The sequence below is a fragment of the Coffea eugenioides genome, chromosome 1 (genome assembly GCF_003713205.1).
Source record: "Coffea eugenioides isolate CCC68of chromosome 1, Ceug_1.0, whole genome shotgun sequence".
Lineage (NCBI taxonomy): Eukaryota > Viridiplantae > Streptophyta > Magnoliopsida > Gentianales > Rubiaceae > Coffea > Coffea eugenioides.
The window spans coordinates 46,958,676-46,976,972 of NC_040035.1; the positions used below are offsets into that span (position 1 = coordinate 46,958,676).

At 36.5% G+C, this 18,297-nt stretch overlaps 1 protein-coding gene across 2 annotated transcripts; it reads right to left on the minus strand.

The window, feature by feature from the left end:
- Positions 1-1,532: 1,532 nt before the first annotated feature.
- Positions 1,533-17,662, minus strand: LOC113776358 (bromodomain and WD repeat-containing protein 3-like). Of its 2 annotated transcripts, none has more exons than XM_027321508.1 (24): positions 17,508-17,662; positions 15,881-16,224; positions 15,213-15,367; positions 14,199-14,438; positions 13,868-13,977; positions 13,672-13,749; positions 13,469-13,575; positions 12,234-12,328; positions 12,014-12,147; positions 11,165-11,268; positions 10,978-11,055; positions 10,776-10,854; positions 8,935-9,103; positions 7,056-7,126; positions 6,647-6,727; positions 6,458-6,528; positions 6,057-6,153; positions 5,906-5,965; positions 5,735-5,789; positions 5,249-5,646; positions 3,697-5,175; positions 2,986-3,558; positions 2,756-2,814; positions 1,533-2,098 (listed from the first exon to the last, which is right to left on the minus strand). In XM_027321508.1, exons 2-24 carry the CDS (start codon positions 16,186-16,188, stop codon positions 1,903-1,905), a joined length of 4,797 nt encoding a protein of 1,598 aa, XP_027177309.1. In that variant the 5' UTR covers positions 16,189-16,224; positions 17,508-17,662; the 3' UTR covers positions 1,533-1,902. The 2 variants fall into 2 exon arrangements, with proteins under 2 accessions (XP_027177309.1, XP_027177300.1); XM_027321499.1 differs by having other exon boundaries at positions 15,881-16,239.
- Between the last annotated feature and the right edge of the window lie 635 nt (positions 17,663-18,297).

The window sequence follows — 18,297 nt, forward strand, 5'->3', positions numbered from 1 at the left end:
CTACTAGCAGTAGTAAATTTTAAAGAGATAATTTCATAAACCCCCTTGAGATTTTCAACAATTCACTCAACTCCTCTGAGGTTTACATAATTGTGAGGACCTCCATTGATGTGATAAAAAAATAACAATATCTTTCATTAATTGTCAACTCATTGAAAAACTCTATGAAAAATTAAAGTTTTCTTATTTATTGTCAATCAATAACTCAAACTATAGTCTTTCCCATTTAATTCTTTTATTTTCTTCCCCCTACATCTGTTTTCATTCTAAACTTGTGTATTTATTTTGTGTGTATTGCCATCACTAACAAAACCATAATACATGCCAACAATCAGTGCCTACCTATCTTGGTGTCTATTCTCAATTCTCTCTTTTCATTATTATTAAATAGTTTCTTAGTGCCCATTTTTGTTTTCAATTTTTTATAGGCACTAACAAATTGAAATTGTTAAATGACAACTTGAGTGATAATTTCATTATCAAACTAGATGAGGATGAAGACAGTGGCAATGATAAAAAATAAAAAATTAAGGATAAAAAGTGAAATAAGAACTAAATAAATAGTATAATATTGTGGTTGTTATGAAACAAAAAAAAAAAGTTCCTGAAATATTTATAATTGCATTTTGTTTATATTTTTGATTTGTAATGATTGGTGATGTTATTCTTATAGAAAGAATTTAACTGATTTTGAACTCCGTGCAGATGGAGCATATTGGATGCTGATATTAATAATGATGATTTAGACTATTTTGTATTCAAAAGGTGGCAAACTGCGATTGAAAACTAGGGATATTAATGAATATTGCTGTGTATTAAGCAAATTTTGAGAGTGATATAACATTGTAGGTAAACTTTTGGATATTTGATACAGCATTTGTAGTTGATACAATAGTCTACACCAAAAATTTTTAGATAAAAAGGGCCATTAGAACAAAATTAAGTATTTATTTAGTGGTGATTTAAATTTTGATGAATAGGCAATGCTGATTCCATGTAAAAATGAATGAAATAGAGACAATGAACCATTTTTTTCCTTTTTAATTTTGTTGTGAATTATAACCCTTGTGCATTATAGAATTTTTGAGAAAAGTCTAACTTTTTAGGCCTAAAATGTTGCTTAAACAATGAAAACAAGGGAGGTAGGTATAATTTTCAAAACTCGAGAAGAGTTTTTAGTAATTGTCAAAAAACTCAAGGAAGGTACTTAAAATTATCCCAAATTTAAATTCCAAGATGTTGTTGGCACTTTCTCCCACTCCTTGTATGTTTTTTTCCCCTTTTTACTCCTCAGGGTCCAAATTGTTTCTTTCTCTTGGGAGTTTGAAAGAGACTATAATATAAATATAAAATCAACAGACGTTCAATTTATTTTAAACTATGGCATTCATCTTGAAGATTTGTAGGCAGAGAAGTTGGTTAAAGCCATCGAGCACATGCAATTAGTTTAGCCGCATGAGTTGATCAAGGAAAAGAAGACAAAAGCATGCGCGCGTATCCCAATTATGTGCTTGAGCATCAACTCCAATATATTATCAACGTAATTTTACCAGCACAAAACTTCTCTCGTCACCAAAATTATTGTACATGCAAAAATAATTTATAGAGCAAATCTCTGCCAAAGACCAGAAACAAGAATCCTCATACGATGCGCAGCCAGCCTAGTCATCTTTTGCTCCGGTAACATAACGACCTATTGCTAAAAATGGAGTGAGACAGAGAGAGAGAGATTCTCACAATCCAAATTTGCGCCCAAATGTCATACTAACAATTTCAAGCTTTTCCTTCTTACAATTCCCACAGCAGAGGGAAAAAAGATTCACTGGATAAAAATTGGATTAATTACGTGGCCAGAATATAGAAGTTGAAAAAAAGAGAGAGAAATAAAAATAAAGGGGGACATCATATCTTTAAGAATTTCTTGTGAAACCAATCAGACAACCGGCACATCTTGGCCGAAAGCTCCTTGCTTCTCGCAAAGTAACTCTGACCATTCGTTAACATCACCCTGATATCATGCTTCAAAGAATCCAAGGTCCTGTAGTAGTTGTTTTCTAACCTTAACTTGATTATGTCAGGTGATAATGGAACAGGAAACCTGCAGCAGATACAACCCGCAGAAATTATAAATTTCCAATCCATCCACGGATTCTTTTTCCTTCTCTACTTTATACATCAATGACTAAAGCGCATACTAAACTTGGTCATCCATTAAATAAGGTGGGGTCATCATGTATATTCAATCAGGCTATATTTTTTCCCCCTTATCTTTAACATGTCCAAAAAGGCCGCCTTAAATCTGTTAACTTGGACTGTTGGTCTCAAAAGTCAAAATCAGAATTTTAAGAAACGTATGTCCATTTTGTCTAAACGCGCACTTGATCTGTCAATTTGACCCACCAGATATGTCATGGCCTAAATTAAACACACTGCTAAGAACTACAATCTTATGTGTGCTAGTTACCAAGTCAGACGCCTATTAAACAGTAGATGTGCCAATTTGTCCCATTTCCACCACTTCTCTAGTTCTCTTCCTTAGACCACTCCACTTTTAGTAAAAGAAAAGTTAAACAAGTCAGGCCAGGGAGACAAAGACCATGCATGACCTTTCATTCGACCATTTATCAAGCTTACTAGAACACATCCATCTTCGAGGCATAAGCATGTTACTAATTTTTGTCTCTCATGGTACCATCAAAAGGTAGAAGAAAGATGACTTGCAGCAAAAGAAAATGGAAAGCCAAATAAGTATTACTTGTTTATAAAGTCATCCTTCTGAGAAACTTCATCCAACTTTAGAATCCCATATTGATCCTGAAAGAATAAAGTGACAATAAGACCCTTGTACTGTAAACCAAACCAAACTTTTTTTGAAAGAACCAAACCAAACATTTGAAAATACCAAGGCTCAGTCAACGTAAAAATATCAAACTGCAGCATTTATATATAACCAAGGAGAATTAATCACCAAGGAAAGATGAAAACCTGATTTCTGCTTGCAGATTGCAGTAATCTATTTACAGACGCCAGCATTTTGTTTCTTACTTCAGGATCAATACAGGGATGCTCACACTGACTGGATGGATCATGCATCTCCCAGGGACAATGAAGATGCAAATCTTCTGAAGCACTCTTGTATTTAATAACATATCTCTCCCATGGACTGTCAGGAAACTCCAAAGACTTGTCTTTAATGGAAATTATTCGACCATCCCACCAACTACCACCTTCCTCACTCTCATCCCTCCACCAAACCAAACATTTATCTCTACAGGTCCAGTTTCTATTCATAGAGGCTTCATACCATGTTCTTTCGACAACAAAATCAGGAAAATCAATCAGTTCAGGCAGGTTGAGTTTAAATTTATGTCCATTCACTTCTGATGAAGTGTCTATAAATTTAAGAGTAATTCTACAACCACTCTCCCCAGAACCTGCAATTGTTGAGTAATCCAGTTCTTCAACCAAACAAACTTCAACAGATCTAATATTTCCTCCATACCTCGTCCAAGGGGGTTGTTCTAATGAGTTAACAGACTTCATATATTCTTGATGACCCTAAAAATCAAAGAACAATCAACTATAAAATCATCTGAACTGCTAATTTGCTACAAAGAAAGAAACACAGGAAAAATAGTTCACTAACTTGATAGTGATACTAAAGCATCAGATTTCTAGCACGTGAAAACTATATACCTGTCTTAAGTACATTACTTCATCACCAAGTTGAGGGATGTAACGATACCCTTCCTCCTGCTCCGACAACAACAACCAATTTGATTTTTGCTGTAAAGCATGTAGTGCACTTCTGTCTTCATTATTGTAGCCTTCTCCTTTGTTTCTAGTAGACCCATGGTTGCTGGTCTGTTTTGACATTGGCATCCCTCTCGAAGGAAGATGGTTAAGTGCTCCTCCAGATGGCTTCTCAATGCTTTTCTGCTTAAGAACACCTGTCTCCCTTGTCGTTGCCTTCAACCTCAAGGATCTTTTCCTACGCATTTCATCAGTAGCAATATCAGGAAATTCATCTCCCTTATAGATACTGGCACAAGTACCTTCGTATAATGCAGTTTTATAGTCTTCTGGCATACTGGGAAGATTATTCTGCTCCATAGGAAAGGAATGTCCAGATATCTTCTTTGATTTAATCTTTAGGATAGTTGGCTTTGGTTTTTGGATTTCATTTAAACCACCGGAGTGGTTTTTGCCATCAACCAAATCACAATTTCTACATGGATAAGTATCAGAAATGTTCTCTCCTCCTTTCCCAAGATTTTGGTCACTAACTTTTACACCATCTGCATCCTCTGATACACTAGCCTCACGCTCTTGCTTCTCATTGTAAGCCTTACTTAACGGCTTATGGTTTACAATTTCCAAACCAGCTCGAAAATTGCTGCAGTCATCCTCAGGTTTGATACAATGTTTGATGCTACAGGTCTCAGAGTGGCAATTGGAACTCAATTTGCTACCATAGCATAAATCTGCAGGCACTGGATGAGCTGAACGCATCCAGTTTGTTGACTGAACTTTCGCCTCCCCCAAATGAACTTTGGTTTGCTCACAACCTGCAATCGTCGTCAAGTCCTCCTCAATGTTTTCAAGTTCTTTACCTTCCAGAAGTTTAGTTACCCCAGTGTAAGAAGAACCTGAATCTTTTGAAGGATATGATGCTGTGACAGTATGGTCAGCACTTTGGCTTCTGATATGTTCTGGCGGCAAAGATTTCTTAGAATTGTGAAGGGTGAGCTTCAAAACCAACTTTTTCTTGTTTCCCACATTTGTTGGAGGGCACGTGACTGCAGCCTCGGACTCATTTAAAGATCCTTGATCCCCAGCCAAATACCTCTTCTCATTGAGCAGATAGTCAACAGGTTGCTGGGTCTTGATGTTTGTACTGAGGAACGATGAATTGTTTCCTGATGAATCACCTTCTGGGCTCTCATCCTCTTCTCCATCAGTAGAAATTTCAGAAATATGTGAAAAACCATTAATTGCATTCCTTGCCGCTAAACGTTGTGACCTCGTTAATTTCACTTCCGCAGATTTCCTCTTTGAAGTATATTTTCGGCCACTTCTTGACCTCTTTGTTCTTTTACTCTTAGACAAGGGGACATCATTCCCGTGCAAAATCCTCTTCTTTACATGCCTCCCAGATGTAGACATTGGCTCAACCTGAAATTAAAGCAAGATTATTATGTAGCCAGTACAAAAGAATAGCAACTGATTTCTGAAAATTGTATCTTACTTCTGACAAGGATTTTTTCCTTATTGATCTGCGAAGACCATCTTTCTGACTCCTTCCCACTATATTTTCTTCACTAGATTCTGGATCACTAGATGAATTGTCACTTGAATGCTCCTCCTCATCTTCACTAGTATATTCATCAGTAATGTAGTATTCTGAGTCCGTCTCATTGTGTATGACATCATTTTCTGGTTCCAAATACATCATATCCGCAAACTCAGGCACTGGCTCAACCACCAAGTCCAAGTCAGCCAAAGGTAAAACTTGGTACTCTTGCCCCAAACCAATATCTGGACCAACAGCAAGTTTAGAAGATGAAGGACACCACTCAATATTCAGTGCACCTAGTCGACGACGCTGGTATGCACTCTGGTAAGGTTCTGGATAAGGAATCATGCCTGACCATCCCAATCAAAGAAAGTTCATGCCCACACCAGAAGATCAAATTTCCAAGGAAAGCCATAGAGATAATAAACCACAACATACTTGAGTCACAAAGAGGGTCCTGGATATTCCTATTATACAGAACAACTTGTGTCTCCTGCATGAGGTAAAACATACATCTGGTATTAAGTTATATATAAAACTAACAGAATATAATGCCAACATGCACTTAGCATTGCTTTTACACAAAATCTATGCCAAAAGTCAATAAACCTGATCAAGAGTATTGCCATGAGTATCCTGGACAAGAGGGCGGTAATCTCCAAGGAAGAACTGTTAGACAGATTACAGTGAGAACCATCATATAGAAGTTGTTCATGTCTTGAGTCATCACTGAAGAAACGACTGCACTTCAAATACCTACCTGATCATACTTAGCATCCTTCTGCGCTTCACCTTGGCCTGTGTTTAGCAAATATATCTGTCCAACATCGTCTGAGAGTACAATCGATGTTCCATCTCTAAGTTACAAAGGAAAAACATGTCTTACTAGAAGCCAAAGCACTGCAAATTTAAGTTAGCAGAACTACAGATGCCTATCTAGCTAACTAGCATGGCAGAAGAAACTGTGCAGTATACCAAGTTTTCTTAAATGTTGAGAAAGGAACAAGGAATGCCAATGGTTATCGCACAAATCGGATGTTTAAAAGGAATTATATTTTCTGTTTATCATCATTTAGTAACAGAAAAACACTAAAACCAAAGATACAGTTTTAATGAATTAAACATAAAGAGATAAATGCAAGGTCATTCACAATAACTTACTGTGAAAACTTCCCATCAACCAATTTAAAACGTCCAATCTCATATGTCCAAATAGGAATGCCTTCCCATATCTGAAAAGAGCATGAAAGAGGTATCGATAAGAAAGAAGTCATTCATAGTACGGTAGTGGGAACTTCAAAGAGATAGCATGGAGAGAGAGAGAGAGAGAGAGAGGGGGTGGAGACTTACATCCCAAACAATAGTTTTTCCATCATACCCAGCGCTCATTGCAATTCTGGGATTGAAGGGATGAACATCCAGAACATAAGTCTGCAAAAGATACAGAGATAAAGCACGAATTTAGTATCAAGTCCAGCAGCTGCTGTCATGTAAGCATCTTTTCTCTTCGGCATATGTTTTTGACCCTCTGAGATGGCAATTACTCAAACAAGTGTTATCATGAAGGATGCACATGGCAATATTGCATTGGAATAGTACAGTTGTCTACTTCGCTTCTCATTTAAGCCACAATGCATCTTATTGCAAGTTTTGGACGCATTTTGTTGTGGTACTAACTTGCTTTTTCCAAATAATCTGCACTTGACAAAATTTGAGGGATAACTGTAACTCAGCTTCATAAAGTTTAGGGTCCACTTACAGATGCCGTGTGACCAGTCAAGGAATGTACCAAGCTACCATCACTAGCATTCCAAACGCATATTCTATTATCTGCATAGGACCATAAATTTCCAAATCACAAACTTAAAGATCCAGAATGAATAAGAATAAGGTATGATTGCACAGCATAGTGCAAATAATTAAACAAGCAGTAATTGCTACATTAGGAACATAGCAATGTAAATGCCAGAAAAGTTTCCAAAGGCTGCAAATCCACAATGGTAAAGGAACTAGATACGTGACTAAACTGACAATTTTTTACCAAAAAAAAAAACACTGACAAGCAAAATTTGTCTAAAGATGCAAGACAAAGAACTTGCATACATTCTTTTCCTCACTCTGAGATTTTTCTTATCTGAATAGTCTTTGAATGGGCCACTTGCCTTAGCATGAAGTTCTAAGTCTACTGCCTACCAGGAAAGGCTGTAATTCCTAACATTTAGAAGGTAGATAGAATAGTGGGATCACTCCAACTTTTATAAAGTTGAAACCAGAACTAAGATTTCAGATTTTAAGATAGACCGATACAGAAATGTGGGGAGTCAATCAAAAGAAGAAGTAAATGACAAGCAATCAGACGTACAAGAACAAACTTCTCATGGGAAGAGGGGGAATATTGATATACACCAGATAGTAATCTGGACCCCCCCCCCCCAAACACAAAAAAAAAAAAACAAAAATTTGGAAAGAAAAGAAGGTTATTAATAACCAATCATCATCTAGACCAAAACTTCTCAAGGGTAGGCAACAATTCTCATTTTAGGGGTCAACTTGCATAAAGTAAATGCAGGTTTCGTACAACTTTGACCATGTTGTACGTCAAATTAAACTCATGAATATCTTTCCAAAAGCCAATCATCACATTGCTAATAGAAAAATGCTAGGAAGGAAACAAAATGACAAGATCCTTATTTTGTTGGATGAAGAAATACACCACAAACATATACTTATCCCAGAGTTTCACCACAACATTCTCAAATGCGTTCATCTCAGTGAATGATAGATGTAGTTTAATGAATGAAAGAAATTCTAGATAGCCAAGTTTAAACAGAATTCCTTAAGACTGGACATTCTGGCCACCAGTTTCAATGAACAACAAATCAATGTACAGAATTCAGTTAACACAACAGTTGCATAGACATCAATGAACTCCTCTGCTTATAATAATTATCAGACTTTAGCATGATGACCTGGATTGCGCAAAGTTAACTAGGAAAACTAGCTGCTATTCATCACTTTTCACGAGTTTATAGTCAAGGATATTTGAATTCAGATACTCTTAAGTAAGCTCACAGATGAAAAAAATTTAAAAAAGCAAAAAAAAAAAAAAAAAAGAACTACAAAATATGAAACTACACATAGGGTGGCTCAATAGTGACAGAATGATACTCCGATGCATAAGAAACAAGAGACTCCTGCCACTACATAATTGAATTAAGGTATAATTCGAGTTATAAAGCTAGGAATTCCTGGTTCTGAATGGAGCATCATAAAATTTCTCCAACAAAGCTTGCCCTAATCCAAAGAAAGGCTAATGTGACTAGAAGATCGCTTTCTTAACTACTGTTCCATTTGAACCATTATTCATCCCAATTGAAATGCACTGGTAAATTAGGCACATGAAAGACTTTAATCTCATGGGACACAAGATAGAAGCGAGTGGCCTAAGATCGTCATAGTCTTTCACTCCCACTATCACAATCATAAAGAGAACATAATAGTCTAACTCATAATTGCACAGAGAGTACAAATTATTATGCAGAAGAAGTATAAGCACATAATAACTACAGCAATTAACCGCCCAAAAGAAAAGGAAATGCATGCAAACAAAGATACACACAAAAATATACAAAGCATACCCATAATAGCAGCCAGCACAAAGCGATTATCCAGGCTCCACACTATCATATTAACACCACGAGGAGTTGGAAGAAATCTCTGGCGTGGACCTCCTCGGGGAGGCTGAGGGGGCATCGGTGGAGGAGGAACTTTTAGATGGTATGCTCGTATCCAACGTCCCACTTTACCCTAAAGTTGCAAATCATGATTGAAAAATAAGAAAAGTCATCAGTGGTCAAAGCATCAAATATCACAATTAGTTATACCTGCCTTTTGACCTAATCATGCTACAATGACATGCATGGATAGCTGAACAATACTAGTACTGTTGTTAGAAACAGAAAACAAAGAAAAATTATGGATGACTTGTAGGAGTGACAAATAGTCAAAGGAACTAAATGAAACTGGCAGAGGGTCGTTTTCTCCAAAGCCTCACCAAGCTAAAGCCCCTGTCCTGATATCAGCCACAAAACAAAGAACACCCAAAATAGCAACTCTAAACTGTTGTTGTATCTTACCACAAACCAACACCATCCTAACTTCCCCACAGCCTCCCAAAAAACCCAAAATTGCCATTGCTGACACCCACCTCCACCCTTCTCCAAGCCTCTTTCAAACTCAAAGTGAGTAAGATACAGTATCATTCAACATCCCCAGCTTAAAAACCAGAGCAGCCTCCAAATAGCATCCACCATACCTATGTCTCCACTTCATCCAAGTTACGCAATTCCCCTTCAAAATAAGTCCACTTATACACCTCTCAACCACCCCCCCGGGTCCACCCCAACAAAAAATAAATAAATAAAGAAAACCCAACTATTCCTTGCTGCTAAATCCTTGCATAGTGTCGACAATCTCATTTGCAATCTCAATCACCACCAATAGTGAAGTTGAATTCTTTAAGTAAGAAGATGGAGCTATAAGTTGCCCGTGCAATCTTGGTGTTTCTGTTTCATATACAAAACAACAGTGTTTGGGTAGCCATGCAAGTTTGTGGGTGCAAAGACTTTACAGAAAAAGAAGAAGACAATAAGGAACTCAGGAAGAGGGTAAAAATGGTGACTTGTAGCAAACGTACACGGTCAAACATTTCTTCATAATGAATGTGATATTCCAAGATTTTGCTTTTTCTAGTTCAGAAATTTCTCTACCGTGATAATTATACAATGACATCCACCGAGATCATGGCGCCTATATGAATCTTTCTGGAACTTTTTAACTTTCATCAGATTAATAAAATGATTTCATAACAGTATAAGATGTTTTATTGTATGATTATTATGTGTCCATTTAGAAGCACATTGGCTTTTGGTGTAGTGCTTCTCACATTTAAGAGCTCCAACTTAAGATTTCTCAGAAACCACGTCTATGCTGAATAACCAACCTAAGTTAATAAAAATGTCAAAGAGCACTTTTAAAGATACTTCTAAGTGTCAGAGAAGCATTGTACATCCCTACAGGTTCATTGATAATCTGAATGTAATTTCTCAAATGTCAGAGATTCCAGTGGTAATTTGAATAAATTCCAGCAAGATGTAGTTGTTATTGACAAAACAGTTAAGATTAACCAAACACAATGCAGTCCGCAACAATATAGATACATACATACATACGTATGTATGTATGTATACATATGTTAGATACATACATACATACGTATGTATGTATGTATACATATGTGTGTGTATATATATGTCCACACATACATGCACACACACACTTATACATACATACACACAAACATACATATATATATATGTATGTATACACACACACATGCATATATGGAAAGAGGTAGGGGAAGCTAAAATTGAAGACTTGCACCAAATGTCATCAAACTTTCAGTCATAGTAGGAGTGACCTGAGATCTGCGTGATTTAGGGGTCCAAATAATAGCACTGCCATCACGGGAGCAGGTAACAATGTTGTCGTGACTAAACCTGATGATTTAGAATGTGCGCAGCACATATATTTGCAGATGAAAGAAATAAATAAGCAAAACAGCTTCCATAAGAATGCATACTGAAAAGGAAGGAAATCTGAGATTACAAGTAATCACAGACCAAGAATTTTTAAATTTTGGAATGTTCTCCTCAGTTGAAAAATCAGATGCCGAAGACCTGGAAGCAACAGCACAGCTACTGCACATAAACCAGCCAGTGAGGCCCAGAGCTTTTTTTTTTTTTTTTTTTTTTTTTTTTTGGGTATGACAGAATGTCTTTCCTATGAGAGAAAACAACTACTACTAACCTGAATTGCACATAGTTGACATCATTCTCATGGCCAGCTAGCAAATCAATCTCATGACTAGGTTGCTCTGGATCATCTGAATTGGATTTACAAGCACTCCACACCTAGAAACAGCCATGTATTAGGGCACTTCAATCCAAATACATCCATTGGAATTCTCTGCTTACTGATAAAGACTACATGATCATGAAAAACAACAGTCCAAAATGCACATAGATTTTTATTATGTGTCTGGTATTTTTGAAAAATTCACTCTTCTTAAGTGCCCGTAACAGGTGTACAAATTATTGTCAACGCAGATGAGTTCCACATCTTAAATACTCAAATAGAACTTTAAAAAATATGGAGAACAAATTTTTAGCTGTTCAATAAATATGGAATATCAAAGTCTTGTTGAGCATTAGACTAGACAAGTACAATGTTTCACATGTAGGTTAGCATCTATCTAAAAAGAAACAAGTAAACATGCACATATAGGTATCCAACACATACAGTTGCTTTAAATTTCCTGAAAGGCATCTACGATGGGTGATTTTACATGAAGTGTTCTTAAAGCAGGGCATTAGAGGTATTCCAGCCATTTTGACCAAGGATTAAGGAACCAGCTGGATGGCTGGTCCAATGCACCAGAATACAAAGCGCATGCATTTTCTCTTCAGATTTGGGCTTCAAAATTCCAGTAAAACATTGCCTAGAATTGCAAGATTTACATGTTGCGTTTCCTGACTTCTCTTCAACTAGATTTATTCCCAAGTTTCACAACTACTGAAGCCAAACTAGACAGTTTTCTATTTACTTAATCTGGCTACATGAAAGCATAGAATACATAAGCCTCTTTTATCTTTGTACCCTAGCATGAGTATCAGAGCTTCCAGTGACAAAGACAGTTCCATTCGCATTGTAGGCACAGCATAAGATTTGATGGCACTGGGATACATTACTTGAGGAAGGCACATTAGCCAAAGGGAGGCTGCTTGTCTTCCCTGCATCAATTCTTAGGACAATGAACACTCTGGCAACCAATTGGCATAGAAAATACAACTAAGAAATAAAAAAGTAGTCTTCTAACCAGAAACAACTTCCAATGGCGTTGGCAAGTAAACACGTGGACTACAATCTGAGGATCTTGCATCCCAGATCCTGCAAGTCCCATCATCTGAAGACCTACAGAGATTAAAAACCAGCAAAGACAATGAAACTCATGTGAGCCAGACCAATTACCTTCCAAGCATCAGTTTGTTTTTCAGTAGATAAATTTCAATCAAAGTAGAATTGTTCACACATGATAATTTTCTAAAGAAGATGCCACCGCAAAAGCACATGCTTTCAGAATAGTACAGTTGAAAGTAAATGACACTGAACACCTTGCCCAACCACACATTGTCATCCATGAAGTGTCAAAATGAGAACTATCTCACTGCAGGCATAAGACAAGCACCAGATAGATAAAGTAAAGGAGGCAGCCTATGTGAGCCCAACTGCTCTGTGTGGGTGTGTGTGTGTAAAACAGATAGAGACAGAGATATATAGATAGATAGATAATTAGATAGACACCTAGATAGATTTTGACCAAAAAAAAAAAAAAGAGAGATAGACAACTAGATAGATAGGCAGGTAGGTGGGTATATAGATAGATAGTCAGAGAGAGAGAGGATTCAGAATAAATCTGAAGAAAGACTAATTCCAAAGATGGTCAATACTTCAATTTCAACACAATGTACACATCCAAAAGCACATTATGAAAGTCTTGATAACGTCGCCGAGCTAAAAGATAACATGCAACAATAGTGCTTACAAGGAATGAATCCGAAACTAAACAATCATGATAAGAAATGGAAACAAGTTGCAAGAGCTAGAACTCCTTTAGTATTACTCTGACCAAATAGGTGCCGAGATGTACCAGTTGTACATTTTGACAAAGTCATTTATCCACATCTTATTGCAGTTCTTAAGGATAAGAATTGACACAACTATCTATAAAAATCAACCATTTAAAAGCCTGGAATGAAACACTAAGAAATGTGAGCCAACAATACTTAAATTCAGGTCCTAATTCCCGCAAGTCTTTCCTGTTCTTGTGAGCCTAAAGTTTAATACATCTCCTAGGAGGTTTGCATGGTTTGTCTATAACTAACAGTAAGGATCTAAGATCCACCAGAGAGGATGCTCTATCACAGCATCCAAAGGCATCTGGTATTAACTGAAGGAAGAAAATCACAAGGATCTACCAAAGTGAGATTAGATTAATCATCAAAAATGGAAAAGAAATCAGGAACAGAGATTAAATCAGTCAGAAGGGCTCACGATAAAAGTTGATAGACAGAGCTAGGCCTGGGACTGAATGCAATGGCAGTAACAGCTCCTGTATGTCCTTGCAGAACTGAAATTGGAAATCCATCTGGCAATCGCCACTGTAGTACACAAGACAAACTACTTTGAATAAAGTGAAGGATGGCAGATCTCTTTGTTGAGCAAAGATAGATCACTCAAATAGAGAAGAAACTTACAACACGAATGCTGTAGTCATTGGAAGCAGATGCTACTAATATATTGTTTGAGCTAACAGCTAAGTCAGTTATGTCACCCTTTAATAAGAAAAACAAACGAGTTAAATCACTATGAGAACATATAATTGGATCAAAGGCAAACCAGGAGTCAAAAAAACTTCAGCAAAGTATTTCACATCCACATCGTCCAACTTACTTCATGACCTCGACAACTGGCTAGACAAAATGCAGTTTCCATGGACCATATCTTGACAAGACGATCATCTGACCCAGTAATGACATATCTTCCAGAGCGATCAAATATTGCTAGAGTACAAAGAAGTTGTCAATAGAATTGCTTTATATAGATTAGCATTATTTGCTAACATCAAAATACTAAAGAAGCTCAGAAGGAGAGACAAGCAGTGAAAGGAGCCAATATGTGAAAGTTTAACATTCAAAATCCTAACAATACGTCATTTTCATAGACAATATGATTTCAAGAGATATAAGATGTTCATGCAAAGATCAGAATAGAGGTATCACACCACAATACACAGCATCTCTGTGTCCCCTTAGTTTCTTTATATTTTGCATCTTCTGCACCATCATTGACGGCTTAGCTACAGCATAAGAGGCAAAGCGAACTGATGGAGCCCGATGGTGTTTTGAAAAACCACCCCCAATTTCTCTCAAACTTAGTCCACGGACCTGATCTGCCAGCATGTGAGGCCAACGGAGATAAGAAGCAACATGTTTTACTTGCTTGCTGACACTATTTCTATCACCTGTAGAAACAGTACAGCCACATTTTACATACTTATAAGACTAGCAAAACACATTGTCAGAACAAAGGCCAAATATCTTATTGGAAATACTTATCAAGTACATTAAAGAGAAGAAATAGACAATTATGCCCTACAAGAAACCATAGCGAAGAAACGTGCATATAGGGCCAGCAATGGACACGAGGAATTTCAAGCTACCAGCTACTAAGGCAGCCTTCCTATGGCTGCTCAAGATATGCGAGGAACAAAGAACACTAGTAGGAACTATATTAAGCCACATAATTTCTATTCAACCTCTATCCTACTGTATTCTGTGCTCTCCCTTAATCTTTACATGGTACAGAAAATCGGTCAACATTAAATTCGGCCAGCACTAAACAGCACCTAGTCCATGAAAACTTTTGATATTACCCAAGGAATCATTCAACATGAGATCAGCCCCCACACTGCAAAAGAGTGAGGATTGTAATAAATGATTGGAAATAATGGTTTAAAGTTCAACAAGTTTCTTATAGAGGGATATCCAAAAACCATCCTTAACAAGCAACTACCAAGCCCAAAAAATTTCCCTCTACATATTCTTACTTTATCAGCTATTGCAGAGAAAAAATCTAAGCAATGATGCAATTCAGTATCAACTAAGTGAATTTACACATCTGTGCTGCAGTCTTGTGGGCGTGTGTGTGTATGGCACGTGTGTGTGTGAGGGGGAGAGAGACAAACAGACATGCACACACAGAGGGAGAGAGAAAGAAATACAGGAAAGCTACATACTGCATAAAAGAGAAAAGGAGCCAGTTCCAAGAAGAGTGGGCACATCACTAGCACTTGGAACAGTTCTTCCAACAATGCAAGGTAATGGAGTCGAAGTGCTCAACATCAGTTGTCTAAGCAGCTTTACCAGGTGATCATCTTCAATGTGAGGAAACCTAATTGTCATAGAAATTCAAAGATTATACCTTCCCGAAACAGATATCAAAAGAATGGAAAAGTGGCTGTTCTCTTCAGGAGTTTCTTTGTACTATTCTTCTTTTACAATTGATTCAAGATCCAAGAAATTGCTCAAGGATAGAAATTGTATATTACCAAATACAACTTTACAAACGCAGGCAAAAAGAAAAAGAATAAATTTTACAGCAATGGCCCAAATTCCACAGCAGCACCAGTATTTCAATATCAGAAATGGTTTCTAGAAGATTTGAAATAAATATTTTGTCCCCCCCCCCTCCCCCCAAAAAACGTAAGGCTTTAACATGCATTATGGCATAACTTGAAATGGCAAACAGTAGTAGAATGATAAAAAGGAACAATAGCAGCATCTTGGATGAATCACGTACTATATCTCTAAAAGAGATACAAGTTTCAAGCAACACAAAAACAGTGTCTATCAATTGCACACTAATTCAGAAAAGGCTACCAATAAACAATCAATGAACATTTACCTCTTGACGAGATTATCATAGTTTAAAGGGAAAGATACGCCATCATCATTTTCGTGACCGCTTTGTGCTCCGCTTCTTGAATACCAAGCATGATATCTCCTTGGTAGAAGTTCATGTTCTAAAAGTTCATCTAAAATTTGTGTAAAAGTTTTTTGGCATGGCCCAGTTGATAAAAATCGCATAATCAGAAAATAAACTTCTCTAATGTCAACATCTACATTCGCTGCAGCAAGATGATTATCAGAACCCTCCTGCTCTTCCAATCGAGAGACTGCATGGACCTTATTAACAAAATTCAAAGGGGCCATTTTTGTAGAAGGCACGTCGCTCCAAGATGGGCACTTCTGAAAATCCATACACTATCATAAGCAGAACCATAAAAGCAAAAATACATTAAGAATATGCCTTTCATAATGTGAACTTCTCATAGCTAAAGAAGCATTAAATTCAAAACAATGATACCATGTAATCAATAATGAAGGGTTTTTGTAATTTAGCAGTTAACAGGTGCTCACATGCTCCACGTCATAGCAAAGTAGCATTTTCAGCGAACCAAAAAGAAATTAAGGTTGGAAAGTCGGTGCTTACATATCTACTTAAAATCTTCTCAAGGAAAAAAAAACAATGTCTGCGCATTGTACTCGAAATAACAGTTTAAAGGAAAAAAGTAATGATCAAGAGTTCCATACCAGAGTACAGGCTTGTGAAGGAAAATAAAGGATGTTCTCATCTCATTGAATGGTTTCTAAGAGTAGCAAAGGAATAACCTAAATTGAACAGTCAATCATCTGCTTACAAGCCAACCCTAAACCCTATTATCTTTCCCAGCTTCAGAATGAAAGACCTTTAAACCCAATTCATTGTAGACCATGAGATAATTCAAGCTACCAATATGAACATATAGACACAAATTCTTATTGGCTTGCTAAACCTGCATATGTATATGAACATTGTCGTTCATAGTTTCAGTCTTCGTACTTACAAAACAATCCCTGCATATAAATCTAATCATCCCTTTTTCAAGTTTATCCATCTTCATCCATGAGCAGCATTAGTCAAAACAAAGAATGTGCTAAACTATTAGCAGGAGTAGAAACTACAGCTGTTAAGAAATTCCAAACGCATAGGAACTGGCCAATATAAATCTTTCCCTCGAGCTCAGAGGAACTCAACTATCATTCAAGTGATTAAAAAGGACCAAAAAAAAAAAAAGAGTGCTAGTAACTTACTAGATGAAACAGGAAAGACAAATGGATACCTCAATCACAATTCAGCTGCCGTCAAGCAAAAATTGAAGTTAAACAACCAATGCGCTACACATGAATCTTAAGTTAAAACCTACTTTGACAGGCTGGAAAAGTTAACCACCGACCCAGACTAGAAATAAATGATAAGAGGACGAAGAAAAGGGAAAAAGAAAAGAGCACAGGCGAGGGGAAAAAAAAAAGGAAAGTTAGATTGTCCAAAATGTATCCAAGATATCGGGAGAAGAAGTTAAATCAGTAGCCAAAGAACCCTAATTTCCATTCATGAAGAGTTACTGATATAAGGCAAATTGGAGAAGGAAAAAAGAAAAGAAATGAGGAAGAAGATGCTTAAGATGCTGTGGTTGAATAATTTCTCATACCTTTCTCTACAAGAATAGTTGGTGAAAGGGAGAAAAAGATGGTTGAATTGATATTGGTGTTTCTTTAGCATCCGAAAACAAGCTTGTTCAGATGAACGCAGTGAACACCTCTCTCCTCACCTCGTCTTTTTTAGCTATGTCCGTCCATCTCTCTATGGATACAACAAATAGCATACGGGTTTTTGCCCCGAGAGAGAGAGAGAGAGAGAGAGATCGTGAGAGACGGCGCAAAAGGGAGGTGGGTTCAGATTTATTTGGAAATAATCGTAATAAGAAAAACGTTATTTGCACTTCCATCTTTTCTCATTTGCAGTTTTGCTGCTTTTGCACTCCCATTATTATTTTAATTATATAACAGTTTTCATTTTAATTATATCATTTTATGTACAAATAACAAAAAATAGAGTGTCAGTAATATTTTCTTAATAATAATAACAGTCTCTTCAACGAGTGCTCAATAGATTTCAGGCGTTCATACTTTTGAAAAGTAACGCTGATTAGAAAAAAAATATAAATGTAAAATAAAATAATAATTATTAGTATACGAATTCATATAACAAATTAAGGGTGATCTAAATACACTAACCTATATCTATACAATATATATAATACCTCAGGAATGGCATTTGGTGTAAATATTTTTGTCATCTTTGAATTTTTAATTTTACTCTTATAAAAATTACTTTTTATGCTAATCACACATTTCACTAATATAAAAAACACCCTAATTATTTTATCTACCAAATTACTATAATCATCATGTAAACCAAAAGTAAGTTCTTTTGATGAA